This window comes from Pelodiscus sinensis, chromosome 26, assembly GCF_049634645.1.
Source record: "Pelodiscus sinensis isolate JC-2024 chromosome 26, ASM4963464v1, whole genome shotgun sequence".
Taxonomy (NCBI): domain Eukaryota; kingdom Metazoa; phylum Chordata; order Testudines; family Trionychidae; genus Pelodiscus; species Pelodiscus sinensis.
This window is the reverse complement of record NC_134736.1, coordinates 16112018-16136443: the sequence shown is the minus strand read 5'-3', so window position 1 is coordinate 16136443 and position 24426 is coordinate 16112018. Positions and strand designations below refer to the sequence as shown.

At 59.4% G+C, this 24426-nt stretch overlaps 1 protein-coding gene across 2 annotated transcripts in view; it reads left to right on the top strand.

The window, feature by feature from the left end:
- Positions 1-2491: 2491 nt before the first annotated feature.
- IGSF9B (immunoglobulin superfamily member 9B) overlaps positions 2492-24426 on the top strand; it is a 126204-nt gene continuing 104269 nt past the window's right edge. For both annotated transcript variants that reach the window (XM_075909819.1, XM_075909818.1), the window contains exon 1: positions 2492-2786. In XM_075909819.1, coding sequence (XP_075765934.1) covers positions 2708-2786 — 79 coding nt within the window. In that variant the 5' untranslated portion in view covers positions 2492-2707. The remainder of the gene's footprint in view (positions 2787-24426) is intronic.

Below are 24426 nucleotides of genomic sequence, written 5' to 3'. Positions count from 1 at the left end.
ACCGAGTCCCTAGGTCACAGTCCACAAGACCTTCTTCTCTTGAATCTGGCTGCCCTCTCCTCTCCCCTCCTCGCCCGATCTTAGTCTCTTCTCCAGAGGTATTTCTACCTCCTCTCTGTCTACCTGAGGTAGCAGAAATACCCCCACGCCCAGGATGTCCCTAGTGCAGAGGACCCCCCCATTACAACAGCCCGTGTTACAAACGGGGAGCTCTCCCCAGAGGTAGCTGCCCTAGAAGGCCCATTAGGATTGGATCCTGCCAACCAGGGAGGAGCTGCCTCAATATTTCCCTATGGCCTGAGAGGGGTGGGTCTCCTCCTCCTTCCAAGAGCCAGATGGGATGCAGGCCTTGGTTATGCCATAGAGGGGGTGTGGGGAATGTGAGTCAGCCATGCCCCCTCCTATCTGTCACAGCACGGGGGGGGGGCACTTGCCAGAGGACATGGAGGAAGTGGGGGGCTGACGAGGGGGCGTGTGGGCTGGTAGAGGACAGAGGGTGGTTTAGCTTTGTGGTCAGCTTGTCTCCTTTGTTCTCCAGGCCTGGGCCTGAGTGGAGCAGCAAACCAAGGTGAGATCTTCTTGTCCTGCTGGCTCCGTGGGCAGAGGGTTTGTTGTGGGGAGAAGCTCCCCTCGGGGAGCGCTGGGGTCCAGGAAAAGCTTTGAGTGTGAGCGCAGATTCCCTTAAGAGGGTGAGGACTGAGCGGGGGGTTGGGTGCATGGGGGGACCAAGGAGGACGGTGTGGGGGTGGGGTGCATGGGGGCACTAAGGAGGTGTGGGGGTGTGTGTGCATGGGGGACACACAGGGAGCCCAAGGACTGGCAGTGCGGGGGGTGAGGTGCATGGGGGGCACTGAAAAGGTGTGGGGGGGGCAGTGCGGGGGCAGCCCAAGGAGGGGAGGTGCAGGGGGTGGGAGGCATGGGGGGCAGAGCAGGGGCAGCCCAAGGAGGGGTGGTGCAGGGGGCACCCCAAGGAGGGTAGGTGCGGGGTGTGGGGGGCAGCCCAAGGAGGGGAGGTGCAGGGGCAGGGGGGCACCCCAAGGAGGGGAGGTGCAGGGGCAGGGGGGCACCCCAAGGAGGGCAAGGGCAGGGGGTGGGGTGCAGGGAATGGGGAGCTCAAGGAGGGGTGGTGCAGGGGGTGGAGTGCATGGGGGGCAACCCAAGGAGGTGCAGGGGGCGGGGGGAAGGTGCAGGGGGCGGGGGGAATGGGGGGCAGCCCAAGGAGGGGAGGTGCAGGGGGTGGAGTGCATGGGGGGCACCCCAAGGAGGGGTGGTGCAGGGGGTGGAGTGCATGGGGGGCACCCCAAGGAGGGGTGGTGCAGGGGGTGGAGGGTATGGGGGGCACCCCAAGGAGGGGTGGTGCAGGGGGTGGAGTGCATGGGGGGCACCCCAAGGAGGGGTGGTGCAGGGGGTGCGGGGTATGGGGGGCACCCCAAGGAGGGGAGGTGCAGGGGGTGGCGGTATGGGGGGCACCCCAAGGAGGGGAGGTGCAGGGGGAGGGGGGCACCCCAAGGAGGGGAGGTGCAGGGGGTGGCGGTATGGGGGGCACCCCAAGGAGGGGAGGTGCAGGGGGTGGAGTGCATGGGGGGCACCCCAAGGAGGGGAGGTGCAGGGGGTGGGAGCATGGGGGGCACCCCAAGGAGGGGAGGTGCAGGGGGTGGAGTGCATGGGGGGCACCCCAAGGAGGGGAGGTGCAGGGGGTGGAGTGCATGGGGGGCACCCCAAGGAGGGGTGGTGCAGGGGGTGGAGGGTATGGGGGGCACCCCAAGGAGGGGTGGTGCAGGGGGTGGAGTGCATGGGGGGCACCCCAAGGAGGGGTGGTGCAGGGGGTGCGGGGTATGGGGGGCACCCCAAGGAGGGGAGGTGCAGGGGGTGGCGGTATGGGGGGCACCCCAAGGAGGGGAGGTGCAGGGGGAGGGGGGCACCCCAAGGAGGGGAGGTGCAGGGGGTGGCGGTATGGGGGGCACCCCAAGGAGGGGAGGTGCAGGGGGTGGAGTGCATGGGGGGCACCCCAAGGAGGGGAGGTGCAGGGGGTGGGGGTATGGGGGGCACCCCAAGTAGGGGAGGTGCAGGGGGTGGGGGCATGGGGGGCACCCCAAGGAGGGGAGGTGCAGGGGGTGGAGTGCATGGGGGGCACCCCAAGGAGGGGGGCATGGGGGGCACCGGGGGGGCCCCGGGGTGGGGGGGCCATGCCGAGCGGCAGGGGAGGTTGCCGGCCCGGCCATGCAGCGAGCAGGGAGGGGACGGGGCGATCCCGCCGCGCGCTCCCTGGCAATGCGCATGATTCTGCGGCTCTGTGCACTGCGCGCTCCAACCCACCTTGAAACGGGGCCTGCCTCCCCCCCCTCCGCTCCCCGCCCGGCACTGGCAGCGCCCCAAGCCAATCAACGCCCCCTCTCTTCCCCTCCGGCCAATAGGCGCCAGGCGGGGGCGGAGCAGAGGAGCTAAAGAGCCCAGGCTAGGCTACGCCCTGAGCCTGTGCTGAGCTGCGCTGTAGCTCCTAGTGCAGGTGCCTGGTGCATGTCAGCAGAGAGGGCGAGGGGGCTGCTCTGGGGAAGGAGGGATGGGGAGCGCGGAGGGGAGGCAGCAAGGCGCAGGGATGCGGGCATGAGAAGGGCACCAGGAGGACCCTTTGCACCGGCCAAGGGCTCTGCGATGAACGGTCTCCATCCAGAAGGGCACTTTTGAGTTAGGATGCTGCTCCTCATTGATGGTCGGTAGTACTATGATTTGGTATGTGGCCACTTTGATAGCAAGTGTAATCACCACCAGAGGACTTCCAGCTCAAGGTGAGTTGAAGTGCAGCCTCTCGCTGTGTTTTCACCCCTGCACTCCTGCAAACAGCGTCTCCAGCTGCCTTTCCCCTTGGCCTCATGCCTGTTACCCTTGGGGGTCTTGTTGCCTGCACCCCCTGATTTGCAAGGATCCGAATTGTTGTGGTGATGTTGTTGTTGTTGCTGTAAGTTTCACTCCGGGAAGGAGGAACTGTCAGGGGGATTGTATAAACTTGCAAATCTAAAGCAGCTGATTTGGGTGCTGGCAAAGCTAGTTGTGTGAGTATTTCAAGAGGCTGCCTGCAGGGAAACCTTTTGGTCTGACCAGCAGAAGATGCTTAGAAGAAAGAGCAGGCTAGAGAGAGGGAGAGAATTTGTTCTTTCTCGGACTTTTCTGAAGTATTTTATTTGTAGCCAGCTTTTTGTATTCTTCGCTACAAGAGCATTTTAAGTGTTTCAGAGCTGTGGTTTCTTTCTTCCTTTTTTCCTTTATAAGAAGTGGGGAAAGCTTTCAGAGACTGTAGAAATTCCAGGTAGACGAGTGCAGAGTTGATTAATACATTTTATTTTTTTAATTGAAACGTTATTGTACTAGCTAACAGGTTTTTAAAGTGAACACTCTATTAATGTTGCTGCTTTAAAAGTAATGCAACTGGGAAGCCTGGGAGAGGCTAATAACTTTTTTTTTTAAAATCTGGAAGAAAAATATCAAAGTGGGGAAAAGCCCAGTTTAGCAGTAAAGGAATTTGTTTCTGCTGGTCTCCGGTTAACAGCTCACCTTTTGTGTGAGACACCTCATAGGAATCTCTACAACGAATGGGGGGGAACCTGAAGTCATTTGCTCAGCTTTTAAGTTAAAAACAATATATCTGGAAACTTAATTATGTAGCAAATGCCAGCTAGGAAGCAGCTTGGAAAAAATGCCGTGGACTGGTAGGTGCTTTGTGAGCAAACGACAGGTGCAAACTTCTAATAGGAGGTGTTGAAATCGATGCAGTGGGCTTGTTGGAGGCAGCGGAGAGGTGGGGGAGAATGCGAAATCTTATTCAGAGATGTGACTTCAGAGTACATGTCCTTGTCCTTAGCAGTATGCTGGTAAAATGGGATGGCTGTTGTGCTACATGGCTACGGGTTACAGCATGCGATGCGACTCCTTTCATGTGCATTGCTTATGTATGATGGTTAAATACTTTAAATGATTCCAGATAGCGCCTGGCAAAACAGGGCTTTTTATGCCTTTTAAGGAATCCTCAGGAAAAGAGCTAGCAGCGCCCCGAGCATCTTATGAAAATGCTAATTGTTTTTAAAATGACCTCCCTGAGGGTAGTCAACCCAAACTCATGAAGTTGATGAAGCATTAGCTTGCACGCAGCACTGTGCATCGCGTTGTCAGGGACCGGAGTCACTTGAATGCTGCAAAAATGCTCTGGAGGGCTTTGGAATTTTCTCTTTCAAGAAGTGAACCAGATGAGCTGCGGCTGAGAAGGCGAGCAGCCTGGGAGTGACGAGCGCTGGGTGAGGGAAGGAGGGGAAGCCAGGCAATCGCTGGCCCATTCCAGCAGGAGGCAGGCTTCCTATAGGGTTCTTTCTTCAGCTGCATTTCACTGGCTCTCACCAGCCCGGCCACTCGAGGTAGATGGAGGTGGAAGAGTGAAAGCCTTGTCCCATTGTAGTGAAGGCGCACATGGAGGCGATCAGTATTTCTTTTATTTAGAGAGCAGACTTCATCCCCTCTCTTTCTCTAGGCATCGGGGATTTGGAGCAATGTCACTCCTGCCCCACTGTTTGTTCATGGCACTTCTCCAGTGCCTTTCAGGCTTGGGTCTCTAGGAGCATCCTCTCCATTTTACAGATCAGTAAACTGAGGTGGAAATCTGCTCAAGGTCACTCAGGCAGAGCTGGGCATGAAACTCAGGAGTCCGACTTCCCCATCTCTTGCTTCGATCACTTGCTAGCACTGCTGCCCCATTCGTATGACTCACCGGCAAACCCCACGAAGTTCCATGCGAGTTCTGCTCTCTTAGCTCCAACAGCTGGAGGTCCCCAGGTCACTTTATTGGGCCTTCCAGCCAGTGGCGCCCGACAGGTCTCTAAGGACACGTAGCTGCTTTGGATCCAGCGGATGCCCTGATGCAGGGAGCCTGCTGGGAAAGCGAAGTTCTTGACTTCTGGGGGAGGGCTTGGTGCGTGGAGGCGAAGGGAAGAAAGGCCTTTAGAGCACTGCAGTACAGGGGGCTCCCTGAAAAGGATTCTGCAGGCGTTTGCTCACCAGTGCTCTGTAGAATTTCCCAAGAGCCTGTGTACTTAGTGGCTAGAAAGGGCGTATATTCAAAGCAGTAATTGACCAGTCCCGTCCTCCTCGCCTGATCCCAGGGCTGCACCCTGCAGGGGTACAGGGGCTGCCATGAGAAGTAACAGCCACCCCCATGTTTTCCCTTTTCTAAGTATAGGGGAAAGCTGCCATCGCACTAACGTGTGACTGGGTGCTGTGGCAGTGCCTAGGAACCCCAATCAGACCAGGAGCCCACTGCCCTAGATGGGGCGCACACATAGAACAGAAAGCCCAGACAGCACCTGCCCCAAGGCGCTTACAATCTAAGTCACAAAACGGCAGAGAGCGGCCGGCAGCTGGACACACATGGAGGAGCAATGGAGCAAGGAGGTTCAGTGTTGGTCTAAGGCCCGTTATTGTAATGGCCCTCAAGGGTGGGTCCCTCGGTAGGCCACTTCCCTCCCCAAGTTCTCTGTCCGCGCAGGATCTGTTGCCAGGGGCAGCAGGTTTGCAGGAATTTTGCTGGTGCCCAGAAGGCCCAGAGCCTACACCCCTCCCCCTCTCAAAGTACTCCCTGCACCCTACCTGCTGAAGGCTCAGGGAGGGAGTTGAGGTGCAGGCTCTGGGCGGGGGGGGGGGGGGGGGTCATTAGCCCAGCTGCATTGCCAGTGGTGGCGATGAGGGACCCCTGGGCTGTTTGCAATTGCCGGGGTGGCCAGTACAGCTGGGGGGAGAGACCTGGCCCCGAACTTTGGTGGAGCTGGACCCTAGGCCACGAATATTCCTGGTGCCCAGGCACTATGGGCCCATAGGACTCGCCCCCTTTGCCTGTTGCACACGAGCCTGCTGGCAGGTATATGCTAGGTTAGGGACTGTCACCCGCCTGGGTACTCCCGCACGTTGAGGCGTCTCCCTTGCTGGTGATGGCCTGTGCTCGGCATCCTTAGCTGGTTCGAAGAGTTGGCCGAGTCCTTTCTACCAGCTGATATGCTGGTGTCTGCTGAGCAAGAGGGTCATTTGCCGGGGTGCGTCTCCGAGAGGAAGAGGGTCTCTTCTGTGCCGGAGGGTCAGGGGAGGGCACCACTCTGGTCTCTTGCTGAGCGCGAAGGGCAGGGCCGGCCTTACCAGGAGGCGAACTGAGGTGGCTGCCTCAGGTGCCAGACTGGGGGGGGAGGCGCCACTAGGACCCAGAGAATTGAGACTTTCCAAAGTTTTGGCCCAAGCAAGAGGGGATGGGGGCGTCCTTTGAGCTCCCCGCCTCAGGTGCCAAAATGTTGTGGGCTGGCCCTGGGGAAGGGATGCTGAATTCCATGAGTGTCGGGTAGGGGGAAGAGATCTCCTGTCCTGGGCAGTTCCTGCGTTAGACATGGGGGTCCAGAGATCGGGGGCAGAGCATGGGAGCTGACGGGGGGCATGGGCTTTGGTGTTGTGCGGGCCTGCGAGCACGTGTGCCTTGGGGGGGGGTGTGTGTGTGTGTGTGATGAGTGAGTAGAGAAGACATGGGGAGTGAGTGTACTATGAATAATGCGTGGGAGCAGACTGTGCATAGACTGCGTGGGGCGAGTGAGCTGTGTGGAGTGAGTCTGCATGTTGATGAGGCTGGAGTGCAGTTGTGTGTATCACAAGGGAGTGTGTTATGGCTGGGAGGGGAATGCGCACACGTGTGTGTGTGTGTGTGTGTGTGTGTCTTGCGCCTAGTGAGTGCTGTGTGCCACGTGTTAGGAGTGTGATGTGCCCCTGGTGTTCTTCCCGCGTGCTGTCCCGGCGTTGTGCAGGTAGCTGGCCCAGTAGACATTGATCGTACTGCGAAAGGGTCAGGCAAGGTACCCAGCGTGTACCTCCCGCCTGACCCCTCCGCTCAGAATGTTAAAAGGCATTTCTTCTGTGTTTAATATTTTGAACAAAACAGCCCTATTTATTTTGCTAAGCCGTTTTATCTTGTTCTCCATTAAAATGCATTTGTACTAGCTACAATATGTTTACATAAATATTTAGTGCCTTTTACGCTAGCAATAACTTTGCCAAGTTTGTGTACTGAACAGTGAAATTGTCAGCATTAATTCCTGGCCTAACTTAAGTTCTCAGCCTCTGGGTTCTTCAATCTAGCAGTAGATCCCCTGCTCCAGGCTGTCTCTTTACTACCTGGTGCACCACGAGGGCCACTGGTGTGTGTACACTGTGCTTAATTGTTCCCGGGGGCCAGGAGGGCCATGAGTGTATATGTGTGGTGTATTATGACAACAGCGCATTATGCTTGTGTTCTGTGCACAGCAAGGGCTCTGAGCAGTGCTCCCTCCAGTCGTCTTCATCCATGTGCGGAATAATGTTATGTGCACTGAGGTTCGTGTGACTGTGCACGAGCAATAGAAACACAAAACTGAGCTGTGGGCGCTCTGCTAATCATCAGGGCAGCATTTGAATCTCTCCTGAGCAGCGGCACAAGCCCACAGCTCCCAGGGAACGCTGGCCCTGAGTATGCGGGGCAGGGGGACATGTGGGCCCTGGAGATCAGGACATGGTTTTCCCTTGGGCTGTCAAGCAGGGCAGGCTAACGAGGAGCACTGTGTGTGCAGGGCTGCTCTGTGTGGTTCCACTCTAAGATTTCCAAATGGCTCCAAGCCTCCATTTACAATATTTTGGGGTCAGCAAATAAACAAAGTTGGAAACCACTGCCTTAGAAGGGTGACTGGTCTGGCCTAGTCCTGCTCTGGAGAGCTGTTCTGTTTCCCCGTGGGATTCCTCCCTGTACATCATCTCTGCGGGTTCAGCTTAGCACGGCCATAGGCTGGCTCCGTGGGGCCGAGGCAGGACATAAGAACTTAAGAACGGCCGTACTGGGTCAGACCAAAGGTCCATCTAGCTCAGTATCCTGTCTGCCCACAGTGGCCAGCACCAGGTGCCCCGGAGGGGGTGGACCGAAGACAACAATCAAGCAATTTATCTCCTGCCATCCTTCTCCAGACAAACAGAGACCAGGGACACTATTCCTACCCCCTGGCTAATAGCCTTTTATGAACCTAACCTCCATGAATTTATCTAGCTTCTCTTTAAACTCTGTTATAGTTCTAGCCTTCACAGCCTCCTCTGGCAAGGAGTTCCAAGGGTTGACTATGTGCTGTGTGAAGAAGAACTTTTGCTTATTCGTTTTAAACCTGCTACCCATTAATTTCATTTGGTGTTCTCTAGTTCTTAGACTATGGAAACAAGTAAATAACTTTTCTTTATTCACCCTCTCCACGGAGCGAGGCAGCGGTCTGCATGGTCCTGACAGGCTGTCCTGCATTTCTGCAGCTCTTGAGCGAATAAATGAACAGCCAGGAGCTCTTTGGAGGCAATAGCTTTTGAGAGTGGAGGTTGTCACTAGCAGGCAATGGGTGGGAGAAGATGGCCCAGGGTTCTCTTCTGTCCTTGTGCTGCAGATGCACACGCCGAAACGCCTTCAGCGCATGAGATAAGTGGGCCGAAGCCTAGGAATTCAGAGTGACGGCTGTAACCCCGGATCGCCCGCGGCTGCGAGTGACCATGGAGGGGTGACCAGTGCAGCCTTTGCTCTTACTGACACGGCTTTGCTAAGCTAGTGCCGAAGTCTGCAGCGTGTCTGTTCTAGCCTGTGTGCGCTGGGGTGCTGGCCATGCACAGCCGGCATCGTGTGTGGACTGCCCCGCCCCCCAGCGTTCCCCCGCTGCGCCCGGCAGCACCTCTGCTGGCAGAAGTGGGTGCTGCAGCACCAGAGCTGTTGCACTGGTCCCTGCAGCTGTGCCAGCTTGGGAGACGCGGGTGTGCTCAGGGCTAGCACCCTGTTCCCAGCGGGGGAAGCTGGGATGGGAATAGTTGTGAGCCGGCAGTGAACTGATCCTGGGCAGTCTCAGCCGTCTGCTCATGCCCGATAAGGAGACTGGCACCAGGGGTCACGTGGAACAGTGGGATGCTGTGTTGTGGCTCCCTTGGCTCTGTGGTCTTGCCCTGGGCTTGGGAGCGCTAGCCAGGAGTCTGCGCATGGCTCCTTGGGGCATCTGCCCTTCCCTGTCCTCCTGTCGTGCTGCAGAGGTGGGTGTGTGGCTGGCTCCCTTGTGTTGTCTGTTGCTGGCTGCATGCAGGAGGGAGGAGAGAGTCAGGCTACCGGGGAGCAGGATGGAGGGCTGGGCACATCGGCCTCTCACAGCACCTTCTCTCTGAGGCTCCAAGACTTGACCTGCATGAATGAGAGAAGGCATTGTTATCCCTTTTTACAGTTGGGGAAACTGAGGCACAGCGTGGGGATGTGCCTTTCGTGAGGTCCTCTGGTACTGACTGACTCTGCCGACTGACCCTTTTGCCTTGGTTAGTTACAAGACTTGCTGATTGCCCCTGCGCTGTGAGGTGAACCCCCACCCCGCCTTCCCAGGCTATTTTCTCCCTTGTGCCCTTGTGTAAATGGGAATCGCTGCAGCTGAGGTCCTGTGGCTGTTGAGCCCCCAGGGAGGCACTCAGTAGCTCCCCCCAGCTGCAGCAGGGCCCCCTTGCAGTGTCATCCCTCTTTCTAGTCCTGGGCTGGTAGCCTTGGTAAGACCCAAGGCCTCTCGCCTCCCAGTGCGGAGCCCTGCGGCTTGCCGTAGCCGACGGTAACGGGGCGGCGCTCGCCTCATGTTCAGCCGGAGGGGGGCGCTGGTCGGGGGGGCTGCGCACTCCTGTTTTGAAGGCTCTTCCGCAACTCAGCCCTCGGGCCAAGTCGCACCCTCCGTGTGCAAATCCACAGACCCCTTCAGGGGTGCACATCCACCCGGGGCCCGTCTCTGTGTCTGTGTCTGTGTCCGTTCCCCACTCGGAAGATAGCGGTGCCGCCAGGGTTTCCCCTCCAGAAGGCAGCACCTTCGCCCTTGCCTTTGGGCTTTATCTTGGAGCCCCATCGTAGTCCAGCGGCCTGCAATAAGCTGTCCCCCGTGTGGCCGTGCTCTCAGCCAGCCAGACCCCTCGTCTGGGCACCTTAAGATCGCAAGAGGAACCGACCGCTGCGGTGTTCCCCAGCTCCTTTTATAGGGCCTTCCTGGCCCCTGATTGGCCGCTTCCTCACTGCCAGTGTAGCATGCTTCCAGGGCTTCTCAATTGTGTCTCTGGGGCGGGGGGTGGCAGGACCAGTGGGCCTCAGGGCCGGCTCCACCCTGGCACATGGACTTTCTCCTGAGAACTCTCCATCCCTTGCCCTCTGCTGGGTCCGACACGCCGATTGCAGGGCTTAGCCAGCGGGGACCAGAAAGCTCATTTAGGGCCTTTGCGAAAAGCTGCGTGGGTGCCTGCCTCCTTCCCCACAGCTCCTAATGCCAGGCTACTGGCTTCCTACGACCTGGGGCTCCAGGGGACAGGAGAGCAGCAAGGAGCTCTCGGCCTGATGATCCAGCCACCCCAACCCAGCTTTGAGAGATGACTAGAAGACACACCCCATTGCTTTAGTTAGCATGGGCCCTCCACTGCAGGGGAAGGAATAATACAGGTTGAATTTCTCCGGTCCGGCACCCTCAGGACCTAACCAGTGCTTAGGCAGAGATTTGCCAGCCCGCAGGGGGTCAATATTGTCTTACCAACACTGCCACTGCTCACTGGGCTCTTAGGAGACATGTCGGGGTCAATCCGAGCTAAACAGCACGGAGCACTGAGAGCCAGGCCTGGTGGCTGTAAACAAACTTCATGGGACCGCGGGAAACTTGGCCGCACCCATGCTAAGTGGTCACCTGGCTCACTGAAATCAGGCTGGACCATGGATGTTGCCAGACTAGAGAGCTGGACTTGAGAGGTTCAAGAGCGGTGAACTCCGCAGGCTCCTGGTCTCACACCAGTTGCACACTGGTGAGAGTTTTACTGGGTTTGTTGGCCTTCCTGTTGCTCTGTAGTTGGGAGGAGGCTGGATGCGCCAGGGCGAGGCAAGGGGAGGGCGTCTGAGGGCGAAGTTGGGGATGGGTTCCCCAGCCGTGAAGCGCTGCAGCGAAGTGCCAGCGTTTCTCCATGCAGCCTGCCGGAGCGCCTCTGGCTTGGTCTCAGGTTGCTTCTCTGGCGCAGAACTCCAGCGAAGGCCTGCAGAAAATGGTGCTGAAGCCTGGTGCCCCTGCTGGAGCCGCTTCTCCTGCCCGAGTTGGAGCCCGGGGGGCCGGGAAATGGCATGCCAAGGTGTTGCCGAAGGGGACTCGTTCCATGTTGTGGCTATCCCGCGCCCCCGACAGTATTCGTGGGAGTGTTTGGACTGGGACCCGCCTGCCAGGATCCGGCATCTGGCTCCGTGCCCGGGCAGGGTGCTGCGTGGGAGGTCTTGGCAGCGGGACTTGCACTGAGTCGCAATGGGGGAGCTCTGGACTCAGCACGCCCAAGGCGGTAGGTCGGTGGCCGTGGCTTTCTCCCTTCCCCTGGGCTCAGAAGTGGGGAGGCAGGGGAGGAAGAGCGCTAGATTGCAGCGGTGGTGGTGACGGGGCTTAGTTGCCTGGTGTAGAAAACCCACCCTGGGAAGCTTGGCCCCGGGGCTCCCTGCTCCTTTCTGTGCTGCAACCGCAAAGAGGAAACTTCCCGGTGGTGCCTGGAGTCTGGGCCAGGCCGGGCTGTTTCCTTTTCTAGCTTTTAATCTTTTCTCAGGGGCTGAGACTTGGGGGATCATTCCCCCCCCCCGATGGCAAGGAACCGTGGGGACCCATAATTCCCAGCCTCTGGAGGGAGCAAAGACTAATCGGATTTATCTTGATTTCCCAGCCTCTAATCAAAGAGCAACGTAATCGCCTGGTCCCAGTGAGGGGCTCTGCTGGACTCCCAACCCGGTGGCTTGTTTGCCGATTTGGGGGGGCAGTTGGTGCTTCTTGCTGGCCCTGGGGTGCCCCTTGTGATCCTCTCTGAACGAGGCATCCCGGAAGGGAAGGCCCCATCTCCTTCCGTGGGGTGTGTCCCATGCAGGTGTGCCCTCCGGTGAGAGCAGAGGAGCTGGTGGCAGTGGCTCTGTTTGGGGGGAGGAGATGAAGGGTGGGTGCCTGGCCGGTGGGCTGCACTGGCAGCAGTTGGGAGCTGAAGGGGGGCCGGCCCCCGGCAGAGCGAGGAGGGGTTGGGCCTGTTGTTAGCTTTCGGGCTGTAAAAGCGCCGTGTCTGGAGCCACCGTGAACACAAGCTGGTTTCAGATGGACCGTGCCGTGGGCCGGGGCTCCAGCGTTTACAGGGGCAGACGGGCTCCGGCTCGGCCCCAGACTTCGTCACACCCCTCTTGCACCTGCTCTGCCGGGCCTGCCCCTCTCCTGGTCCTTCGGGAGCGGGGCGTTGGTTCCCATCGGGCCCGGCGACCCCGCTCTCCCTGTGGGGCTGCTCTGAGTGGGGAGCAGGGTTTGTGGAAGTGCAGCCAGCGGGGCGCCCTGGGGTTGGCCGGGTCTGAGGCAGGTCTGTGACCTGGGGGTGGTTTCCACTTGGCAGCTGATCAGCGCTGAAGTTAGGGCGGGGGGACCTTTTGGAGGCGCACCTGCAAGTGGCCCGAGGGGCAGCCACGTGGTAAGTGCGCGCGCTTCCTGTGTGCCCCGCTACCCTGGCGGGGAATCCCGGGGATGCCTGTTGTGGACGTGGCTGTCTCCTGCTCCTGCACACGCCAGGCTTGGCTTGCAGACTGCAGCAGCCACCCGGCACCTGTTTGGAGAGCCGACCTGCCCGCGTCCAACCAGTGGCTTGGCCCTTGAAGGCACCGTGCCTGTATTCGGGGGAAGAACGATCCTCGTGTGCGTGTGTCCGCGCCGCACGGGGAGTTGACTGATGCTTCAGGACAGGCAGTGTTGGGGCGCTGGCGTGCCGGAGCCAGTGTGGTGCTGATGCTAGCAGGTGAGTGTGCCGTGGCACGGCCGGGCTGGTTGCGGGTTGCCCAGGGCACTATGCTGATGTGCTGGTCCAGGGCACCCGTCTGTGGGGATGGACCGTGGCTAAGTCCATCTCGAACTCTGAAAGCGCTGCTGCAGGCTGGGCAGCTGTGAGATGGGGACTGGAGTTTGGGTTCTGCCATCGCCCTACTCCATGGCCTAGGACAAGTCCCGTCTCTCCGTGCCTCAGTTTCCCCATCTGCGAAGTGTGGATAATGCCAACCTCACCAGGATGCTGTGACTTAATTCCCAGGTGCACCGCACTCGAGGGCCCTGGCACAACCCAACCGGTCAATATCCATGCGGCGTCTCTGAGCGGGCTCCCTCTCTGGCCCCCGTGGAGTAGGCCGAGCTGGTCCCCAGTAGGTCCGCGGGTCTCTGACCTCGTTCTCTGGGCCGGAAGTTGTGTGGTGCGAATCCCGCCGTGGAGTCGGGTACCGGAGGTGTGATGGGGACGGGCAAGTGTCGCCATCACTGCCGTTGTCACTAATTGCCACCGGCATGGGCAGCGCCCGAGGGCTGGAGGGGAGCATAGAGGTGAGGGCAAAGCCGTCTCTGGGGGGCCCTCTAGCTCAGGCTTGGGGGGGGGAGGGTGGCAAGGAAGCATCAGGCTCCGGGTTCTCAGTATGCGGAAGTGGGGGGGATGGGGAGGTCTGAGTGACAAGGTGCCCACCCCACACTGGACTGGCAGAGGTTAGGGGCCAGGCAGGCCTGTGAACTGCAGAGGAAGAGCCGGGGAGCAGGGATTGGAAACAGGGTCAGCTGTGCAGGAACAGGTGCGGCCTGTCCATCCAGGGAGCTTCTCTCCAAGGACCCCTCCCCTGGAGCTGGCAGACCCAGAGGCAGGCGGGAGGACCAGCGAGGAGGCAGCAGCCCAGGGAAGGAGCCGGGACACTGGGAGAGGAAAGCCCAGAACTGCTGGCTTCAGGGTCCCTGAACTGGGTCCCAGTGGAGGGCAGGCCCGGGTTCCCGTCCCAGCCACTGAGGGACTGGCACTGGCTAAGGCTGCGAGGGGGAAGGGGAAGATGCGAGCCGCAGAGAGGGTTTGATTCCTGGTGGGAGCGAGGGGCCGCAGACCGCGAGAGTGTTGGAGCAGCCCCATGCCAATCCCAGAAGGGGTCTGGGCCTGGAGAGCGAATCCCTGCAAGGACCAGCCGTCCGCAGAACACCTGTGACAGGAGCAGAGTGGTTAGAGGCTGTGTCCTTCACCTGCGAGGCAAGCGAGGGCTGTTCTGTGGAGGCTGCTCCAGGAAGGAGCAAGATCTCCAGGCTGCTGCTTGAAATGAGTCAAGTGGATGAACCGCAGTGTCCTCACGGCTGTTGGGTGTCCAGTGGTTTCTGATCTCAAGGCTCCGTGCGTTTTAAGCTACAGGGGACCACTTCAAAACTGCAGCGTGGCTTCTGCATTGAAAACTTCTGCATTGAACTTGGCAGAGGCAGCCTGGTCTAGTGGGCAGGGCACTAGTCTGGGAATCAGGAAACCTGGGGTCTGGTTCTGATTCTGCCACCGACCAGCTGTGTAGCCTTGGGCAAAACTCTTCTCCTCTTTTGTCTTGCCTACCTAGTTTGCAAGTGCTTGGGGCAGGAGCTTTCTAACTGTGTGCCTACCTAGTTTGCAAGTGCTTGGGGCAGGAGCTTTCTAACTGTGTGTGTGTGTGTGTGTGTGTGTGTGTGTGTGTGTGTGTGTGTGTGTGTGTGTGTGTGTGTGTGTGTGTGTGTGTGTGTGTGTACACACACTGCACCTAGCGGGAAGGGCCACCGTTTCAGCTGGCACCGGTATCTCCTGTGGCAAGGTCAGTTCCACTCCTGGGTCCCAGACCTTTGTTCAGTCTGCGATCTTGCAGTCTTGGTATTGCGGTACGGGTCCTGCTTGCCTGGGCCAGGGTTGTTTTTCTAGTAAATGTCTTGGTTTTCTAATACCCTTCTCTCCTTCGTGGTACTGGGAGCAGGGAGAGGACAGCGCCCAGAACAGCATGTTGGAAAGAGCTGGTGGGTGGAGGATGAACACTGCCCCGCTCGCTGGATTGGGAAGCCTCAGGATGCTCACGCTCTCATGATCTTGTACTCGCAGATGGTGCCAAGGGATCATCAGTGCCACCGCCAAGGGGCTTGTGATTTTACTTGGAGGGCCACTGCTGAAGAAAAGCCCCTCCCTTCTGTTGTGTGGTTCTCTGCTTTTCTGAAGGGCGTGTGCGTGTGCGTGTGCGTGTGCGTGTGCGTGTGCGTGTGCGTGTGCGTACACACGTACGAACGAACCTGGGGCTTGAGAGAGCCTGGTTATTCTGAACCTGACATAGACCACTGAGCGGTCCCCTCTGGCTACTCCAGCTCTCTCTCCCTCCCCCACTTCTACTGTGTGACCTTGAGGCAAGTCACTTGACCCATGTGTGTCTCAGCCAATCCATCCGGAAAATCGGGTTTAAAAAGCAGGGATCTTGCTGCAAACCCAGATGCTGCTCCTGAGTGAGGTGGAGAAGTGGGGGAAGGGGGGAGAAGGGAAAGGCTCTTGATTATGGGACGAGTGGGGGTGGGGGGGGGGTAGTTCTCCTGGGTGATGGGTCCAGGCAGGGGGTGGGTCAGGAGGCAGAGCCCCTCCCCGCCAGCAGTGCGGACAGCCAGAGCTCCGGTCGGGAGGGGCAGGAGTCAGGCCGGCGTCTTCAGTGATGCCTTAGATGACTGAGCAGCTAATTGCAGCTTCCTGTCATGTTCTGCTCGCGATGCGCGGGGATGGCAGGGAGGCGGGCGGAGTCCAGATCTCCGCTTCCCTCCGGGTTAGCGAGGGTGGGGTGCTCCCCATCGGAATCTTTCCCAAGAGCAGACCCCCCCCCCCCGTGACGTGCCCGCGGCGTGCTGCCCGGTCCCTGCAGTAGTCTGCCTTGAGTGCCGTGACTGGGACGTGTCAAAGCGGATTTCATCTCCGCTCTGCGGGGTGAGAACAGGCCGCTGAGAGCTCTGGGCTGGGCTGATCCTGCTACATCATCTCTGCCCGTTGGGTTGGGTAGCAGGGTGCAGCTGGGCTCTGTGGCTGCCAGGCCTCTCCAGAAAATAGGGGCTATGATTGGTTGGGCCTGGAGGGATGGGTTGGGTCCAAATGGGTCAGCGGTACCTGTATGTTGATTGGTGGATGTGCATGCTGGGTCAAGCCTCCCAGGCCTCTGATTGGTGGTGGAGTGGGAAGGGGGGGGGCGCGACACACATCTGTCACTTGTCTCTAGGCCCCTGATTGGCAGGGAGGTGCATCTCAGGCTGGCTGTCCGGGTCCCAGCTGGTCAGTGAGCCCGCTAATTACTCCATGGCAGAGGGCCCCGTGTGCATCGCGCTCCGGCGGGACGCCGCTTTCCCGCGACCTTGAGTGAACCGTGGGATCGTGCTGGTGGAGCGTGGCGAGATGGCTCCGGCATGCCGGGCGCGCGGGGAGCCTCCTGCTGCCTGGGCCACCAGCGGAGCATTAAGGACACGGCTGCTCCGAAGGGACTGGTCCTGGGAGATGGAGGGGAGGCTCAGTCCCGTGTCCCCCACTCGGGCAGAGCTGAGGAGGGCAGGATGTTCGTCTGCCAGTCGGGCGGTCCCTTGGGGACGGGTGTCTCGTTCGGGATCTGCCACGTGGGGCTTTCAGGTCAGGGCCACGGCTCCTTCAACCAGCCTGCTAAAGCGATTGCCGGCCTGTCGTGCTGCTCTGCAGGCAGCATGCGTACAAGTGCACCAGGCAACTGGTAATGAGAGGAAACGTCGCCACCCAAACCCCTCTTGCTGCTTGAGAACCCGTCAGCGGTTGGGGGTTATCCCTCTTTCACAAGGGACACTGAGGCATAGGGGTTGAGGGATGGGGGGGCAAGCCATAGATCTGTGAACCCCCCACCAGGAACAAGACGTGGGGACCTAGACTCTGATCCCAGCATGCCTGGGAGTAGTGGCAACATGCCCTTTCCTTTCCTTTCCTTTCCTTTCCTTTCCTTTCCTTTCCTTTCCTTCTCTCCAAGTTGTAGTGGAGCGTTGAGGGATTCGCCACCTCTTGGGGGTTGGGGGGGGGTGCTGTGGTCCCAGCTGGCTGAGAGGGTCTTTCCACTGGGCTCCATGTGACTTTCTCAAGCCCTTTCTGCCTCTCTCCTCCCGCGTAGCAACTTGGCACCAGAGTAAGATCAGCAGAGAGACGGAGCCGATGGCCGGGCGCTCGCGCTCCCGTGGTTGGACGCTCTGTCTGAAGCTCCTCGGGGCCTGAGCCGCTCTACCCGCCACTGTCAGAGTTTGGCCTGTAGAAGTTCTTGGGCTTGGCGAGTCCAGTGGAGATGACCGTTGACCTGCCACTGTTGCCCCGGGGAGGGAAGGTGGGAGACAGACCCATTGGGGTGGTCCTGGGAACGACATGGGGAAGCGAAGCCGTGGAGTTCCACTCTGAATATTGGAGGCTTTCAGGCATCCGGTTGAGCTGACGGGTCTGTCTTCACCTTGTCACCGGCCGAGGGCTCTGCTGGGATGGGCAGAGCAGTTTAAGTGCACGCACCATCCCCCCTCCCTCTGTGAGCTGAAAGGAGTTGGCGGGGAGCAGGGGGAACAGGCTGGCTAGGTGGAGGGGGCTGCAGAAGCTCCGAGTGCTCAACACATCCCTAAAGGTGTCTTCTCCCTGGTCTCACCCTGAAGCCTGCCTCTCAGGACTCCGAAAGGCCCTGCTCCCACTTGTGTGCGGTTGCGTTGTGTTCTAACGCTTTTCAGAAGGACCTACATGGAGCTTGGGACAGGCGCTCCTCACATGGACAGAAGCAACCGCAGGAAATGTTCAGAGACGCTGGTTCTGCCATTCCCTGTCATCGCTGATGGATAGACCCAGCCACAGATGCAGGGCCTGTCACCTCCCATTCGCTCAGCTCCGCTTTTCCATCTGTCAAGTCCCAGTTCTGGGCCTGTGCCGCCCCAGCCTGCAGCTGTGGCTCGGTGTTGGCACCGGCTGTTGGATGATGCCTCTTGGCCGCTTGGTGGGCTGGGGTGACGGGAGTGTTTGACTCCTGCCAGGGCAGCAGGACCATGAAGATGTCCCTTCCAATGTTTCCTCTTATCGTGTCCATCCATGTATGGAATAAATTTTTTTACATTCACGGAGGCACGTGCAAATTTGCACCACCGGTGGAAACCACAACCAGCTATGGGCGCTCTGCTAATCAGCTGGGCAGCATCCAAATCTCCCTGAGCTACCGCGCTAGCACCCAGCCTACAGGGGACACTGGCCCCTGCTCTCTCCCCTGGCCCCAGACGAGGGGGAGAACCCGCACTGCTGACAGGAAAGCAGGGGCTGGAGCGACCACCTTTGCGACCTGACTGGCTCTTACAACAGACTGTGTCCTTTTAAACAGATACTGCCTCATCCCTGCTGTGCCTGCTTCCTGCGGCTGGCTTGTGTTTCCACCAAAGGGGGTGCAGAATGCAGAAGACGGCTCATCTTTTGACCAGTCGGCTTGCACGACGGCAGCGAGACAGAGCGAAGAGGGTGCGAGGGGAAAAGAGAAGAGTGGAGTTAGTACTGTTGTGTGTGCACTGACCTTCTTAGGAGCACCGGGGCCTGTTTACGTAGGCATGGTCCATCAGGCCAGGGTGTGACACGTGAGCACCTGTACCGCTCCTGCGTGTTCACATGGGTGCCAGCCGTGCCTTTCCATGCCATGCAAAGTGGCACTGCACACTGATGCTTGTGCACGTGATTCACTCAGTTGCTTGGGGCTTTTTAGTACCTTATCTCCCTGTATTGCTGATCATAAGTCAGGCCTCTGCAATCATGAAACATTCAACTACAGGCAGTCCCCGGGGTACGTACAAGATAGGGTCTGTAGGTTTGTTCTTAAGTTGAATTTGTTTGTAAGTCGGAACTGGCGTCCAGATTCAGCCGCTGCTGAAACTGACCAGCAGCTGACTACAGGAAGCCCGAGGCAGAGCTGCTCTGCCCCGGGCTTCCTAGAATCAGCTGCTGATCAGTTTCAACAGCGGCTGAATCTGGACGCCTGGGACAGAGCAGCTGGGGCACTGCCGGGTAGGTCCCCGCAGTGCTGAGGTGCGGCACTGTAGGGACCAACCCGGCAGCACCCCAGCTGCTCTGTCCCAGGCGTCCCCAAGTCAGCCGCTAGTCAGTTTCAGCAGTGGCTGACTTGGGGACGCCTGGGGCAGAGCAGCTGGGGTGCTGCTGGGTTGGTCCAGTAGCGCTGCATCTCGGCGCTGTGGGACCAACCCGGCAGCCCCCCAGCTGCTCTACCCCAGGCGTCCTGATTCAGCCGCTGCTGCGGCGAGAAAAGCCTGGTCTGCTGGGGGAAAGGGGGGCCGCACTAGCTGCGCCCCCCCCAGCAGACCAGGGAGACGCGGAGCGGCTTTTCTCGCCACGGAGGACGCGGGCGGCAGAATCACCCAGACGTGCCGTGGTCTTGCCGCCTGTGTCCTTCGCGGCGAGAAAAGCCGCTCCCTGTCTCCCTGGTCTGCTGGGGGGGAAGCACCCCCAGTGCCGCTGGAGGCGGCGACAGTGGGGGAGGCACCCCTCATTAGCTGCCGCCCCCCCGTTCGTATCTAGGGGTCCGACTTAAGTCGGATCCACGTAACCCGGGGACTGTCTGTAATACGTTTGGGATTCTTTATTTGCCCTCTGTCTCTTTAATCTTTAGGCAAAGGGGAAGTGTTCAGCGTGCACAGTGAGTATGCCGGCGTATTGTGTAGACTCAACAAGCACTTACAAAATGTGACTCCACCTTGGCGTGGCAGGGTTACTGAAGAACCCGCTGCTGTTCTGGATGTTGTTCTGTTCCCCTTGTGATGACGTGTCGGGGTTCCTCTGATCCTGCAGCCCCGTGGTAGAAAGAACAGACTCCACCAGCCAGTAGAACAGGGGGGTTATTGCTCCTCCCAGATACAGCCCAGCAAAGATGTGACGTGTCTACAGGAGTCTGGGCCAGGATGCTTCAGACCCTTTGAGATGGGTCCTCGGGCCCCTAGATTCCAGCCCCCTCCTTAAACTGGTTCCTTCATGATTCCAGCCCCAGACTCCTCCTTCCCCCAACACCCACTTCCTAGTTCCCTCGCTGCCCTCAACCGGTCAGACCGGTTGGGTCTTAAGCAGCCCACCTGCTGGGCAATCCTCTGGACACTGGCCAGTAGGGGTCACCCACAGCCCAAGCATAGCAACCAGCAAGGTACTGACACTACATTACACCCCTCATCTCTTCTCTAGTTCAATCCCTGACCATATCTCGGCCGTGTGTAACTGAGTGGGGCTGCCCCTGAATGCTCTGTTTGGGTTGGAGGCGCAATTCACACAACACAGAGCCAACCAGTGGAACTCCTTGCCAGAGGATGGTGTGACATCCAAGATTAACAGAGTTCAAAAAGAACTAGACAAATACATGGAAGATGGGTCCATCACTGGCTGTTAGGATGGGCAGGGATGGTGTTCCTAGCCTCTGTTTGCCAGAAGCAACAGGGGATGAATCACTTGATGATTACTTGAGCTGTTCATTCCCTCTAAGGCACCTGACGTTGGCTGCTGTTGGAAGACAGGACACTGGGCTAGACAAACCTTTGTTCTGACCCAGTATAGCCATTGAGTAATGAGTTTCTGCTTGTCCCGCCTCCCTGCCGCAAGAGATACAGATCTCCCTGTGAGATCTCAGGCGCTGCCCTCCTGCGGAAAAGGGAGGGGAATTCTGGGCTAAGGCCACTAGCGTGCAGTCTGAGTAAAACTTGCTGGAGAGATGGGGCACGCAGCCAGGCGGGAATCTGTCCTGAAGAGCGGACTGGTGGCGAGAGCCAGGATCCTCTTAAGAACTGGGTGCTTGTAATGGTAACGGGTGGCAGACTGCTTCCCTCACATGGAGGTGAAGCGGAGCCGTGCATGTGGCTACCCCGCTGGCTTTTCGATTAGATCCCGGCACTGCAAGCTGCCAGAAACTGACCTATTTTCCTTCACTCACATCTCAGCGCTTCCATTCCAGAGGCTACTGCAAGGCATGTGTGTGCTGCCGGCTCCCTGTGTGCCAAGCCTATTCAGGCAGCAGTTGACAGGAAGCGCTTGGCAACCTGTGAGGGTCAAGTTGCAGGTATGGGTAGCCACGTCCCCTCTAATCTCTTCCATCCACGTGTGGAATAAATTTTTATGTGCACCGAGGCGTGATGCGTGCACCACCGGTAGAAACCAAACCTTCCTGTGGGCGCTCCGCTAATCAGCGGGGCAGCATTTGAATCGCTCCTGAGTGGTTGCAAATCCACGGCCCTTGCAGGTGGGAGAAGACCAGGCTCATCAGTGTGTCTAGGCATCTCTGACCTTGCTGGACTTTGCACCCTCCTCTGGACGGAGGGGTTGGGATTTCTAATCCGGCGCGTGTTCATTCGGCTTCATGTGCCCCAGACGGTCTTAGCCTGGGAACGGCCGGCTCCGAAGTCACTGGGGACTGGCTCTGGTAGGAACGGGGATGCCCAGGCATGCCGTCCTTGCTCCGGCTCCCTTGGGTGTTCCTTTCCTTGTTCGTTTGCTCTAGGTCTCTCTCCCCACGCTCATCTGTTCTCTTCCCCTCCCCGCCTCCACTCTCTCTCCAGTTCTCCATTCGCCTTGCTGGTTCGCCGCTTGGTTCTTCCTGTGTGGCTGGCTTCCGGTTCACACTCCCGTGCCCATTCCCCACCCGGTATTAAGGAGCTGGTTCTCGGAGCTGGAGTTCACCTTCTCTGCTGCTTGTGGGCTGTGAATCTTCCTGACCGGGGGAGCCAGCTCGTTGGCTCCTGATGGGTGGGGTGCTGGAAATCCCTCCTTTTGGCCATGCTTCCTGGGAAGGGCAGATGGCCAGCCAGGGAGAAGGGAGGGAGCCAAGGGGATCTCTGCATGGAACAGGTCTTGTCTGTGCAGCTCTCATGACTCTGACGCCGTGCGTCCCCCCAGCTTCGCTGCTGCCGCTTCCTGGAAGGGGTCTGGGACCCAGACACCTCTGCAGGGGTTAATTACATCACTTCTTGGCCGTCCACCTGCCTCCTTTGGTGGGTGTGGGTGACTCTGGCTATCCCCCCTCCCTTGAGCCCCCTCATGGCCGGATTTCCAAAGCGGCTGAGCTCCTGCAGCTCCCGGTGAAGCTGGGTTTCTTCAGTAGCTTGGGAAGTCAGGTTGCGACTGTGGCTGGGGCTGAGCTCCTCAGAGAGGGGTCGCGATGGGGGGCAGCGGGGACTTGGCTGGTGAAGAGAACCCATCCCCTTAGTGCCTGGACACGTGTGACGTAGTGGGGGTACCTGGCTGGTTTCTATGCTGCTGGCTCTGGGGTAACCCCCACTGGCTGCCGTGGTACCCACAACCCAGCAAAACAGGATGAGTCACTATGCAAACCAGTGGCCAGACACCCCCCATGGAGAGGAACAAAGGAAGGTGGAATGCTGCCCTGGCTGGGGGGCAGGGCTGGAAGAGGGTTAGTGAGTTGCTGGCTGGCTGGGAGCATGGAGGAGTCAGCCTAGGGAAAGGGGCTGGAGTTTAGGGGCCCGGTCTCCCCCATCTCAAGGGGGCCTGAGGCATCCTAGCCCAGCTCTGGGACCAGATTACATCTGTGCTGTGCTGTACCCTGGAGAGGCAATAAACTTCCTCTATTCCACCGGCTGGTGTAGTCTGTTTGTGTCATTTCGGGGTGCAGGAGACAGGGGACCCCCAACGCGCCGTCACACTTACACGCGAGAACGGCTGATGCTTGTGAGTCCCCTTTCCTCCTGGGACCCCCCCAAACACTTGGCCAATGCCGTCATGGGTGGGTACGGCGCCTGGCCTCCCGTTCAGAGCGAGGAGGCCCCGGCGTGAGTTTGAGGCTCAGGCAGCACCGGATGAAGACCGGACGGGGGTTCAGTGCAGCCCCCCGGGAAGTGTCTTTTGCAGAGAGCGGAGCCTGTGGAGAGCTGGCAGTTGAGGGGATGGGGATGGGCGCGGGGAGGGGAGGGGTGTGAGGGAGACAGAGACCCTTCCAGGCACAGGGAGGAGGGAAGCACTGGGAGATGGGCTCAAACCCCCCCCACACACACTTCGTTCTCCGCAACAGGGAGCCAGTGGAGAGCGTTGGGGAGCAGGGGGTTGGGCGCGGTGGTCAGAGCAGCGGGGCAGGAGGTCTGCATTACCTGCTGGGTAGATGGGAGGACCAGAGAGAAGGCTTGGACATGCAGCTCATGCCGCTTAGTCCCTGGGGCCTGTGTTGGCTGGGAGGGTCCCAGAGAGCCCTGCGCTCAGGTGGGCGCAGGGGAATGGCCGGGGAGTGTCTTTCAGCAGGGCACCGGGCGGGGGAATGGCCGTGGGATGAGCGTTGCCTGGGGAGCAGCAGCAGCCAGGGCGTGGGACGAGTGTAGAGGGAAGCGGGGGCTCTGAGGGAGGAGTGCAAAGCACCCCAACCCCCTGGGCCTTCCCTGCAAGGCCAGGAGTCGCTTCCAGAGCTTGGCCCTGCTTCCTGCGGCGCCGTGCTGGGGAGGGCGGTGTCGAACCGGTCGGGGCTGTACGGTAGCCGGCTCCGGGCAGAGAAGGGGCGCCCGCGGACGCCACTGGGCCCTTGGCATCGGGCCTCCTCGCCCTGTGCTGTTTGTGTCTCTTCTGTGAAAGCCTCTGGCGCTGCCTTGGAGAACGGCCCATCCTGTCCCGGCGACACAGCCGTCCCAGGGCGGAAGGGTTCGGCGCGCGGGGGCTGGGCACGCCCTGGCTGTGCGTGGAGAGAGCTTCCTGCTCCTGCAGTACCCGCCTCGCTCAGCAGGAGGCGCTGCCAGGGATCATGGAGCCGAGGCAGCCCCGAGGCAGGGGAACGGGGAGAGGTGGTGATGCGGTGTCGGGTCTCCGTGCTCTTGCTCGTTCTTTCCTCCCCACCAGGCTGCTCTGGCAGAAGTTGCTGTTGCTGGTTTCTCCACCCCCACTCGCCCCCGCTTTTGTGCAGAGAAGCTTGGGAGATTGAATTACCGACTTCCTGCGAGGAGGGGCCTTGAAATACGACCCGGTCGAGAGCAAATGAAAGTTGCTGGTCGTGCCGAGAAGCCGGGAGGCTGGCTGTGAATGGGGATCGACCAGCTGCCTGGCCCGACAGCGCACGGGTGGGGTCCGCTTCCTGGCGCGCCTCGCTCATTCCCAGCAGGAGCCAGATGGTGGGCTGGGCGCTCCTCCTTCCGCTGCCTCGGTCCCTTGCGGCCAAGCAACGTGGGCCATGCGCTCATCGATCTCCACTAACCGCAAGCAGGCTGGTCGGTAGTCAGATGGGAGCCAACTGGCCGTGCTCCTCCCTCGAGCCAGCATGCACCCGGCGCCCCAGTGTCAGGAGGGGGCAGTGGGGTATACGTGGCTGACACAGCATGCTCTGGTCTGCACGTACCACCAGTGTTCCCTGTAAGCTGTGCGCTTGTGTGGCCGCTTAGGAGAGATTCCAGTGCTGCCCAGCTGATGAGCAGCGCGCCCACAGCTAGGTGTGTGTTGATCCGGTGGTGCACATTTGTATGTGCCTTGGTGCATGCAACAACATTTATTCTGCACATGGATAGAAAAGATTCGAGGAAGCGCTGCTGATCACAAAGTGACTTTGTTGGCTAG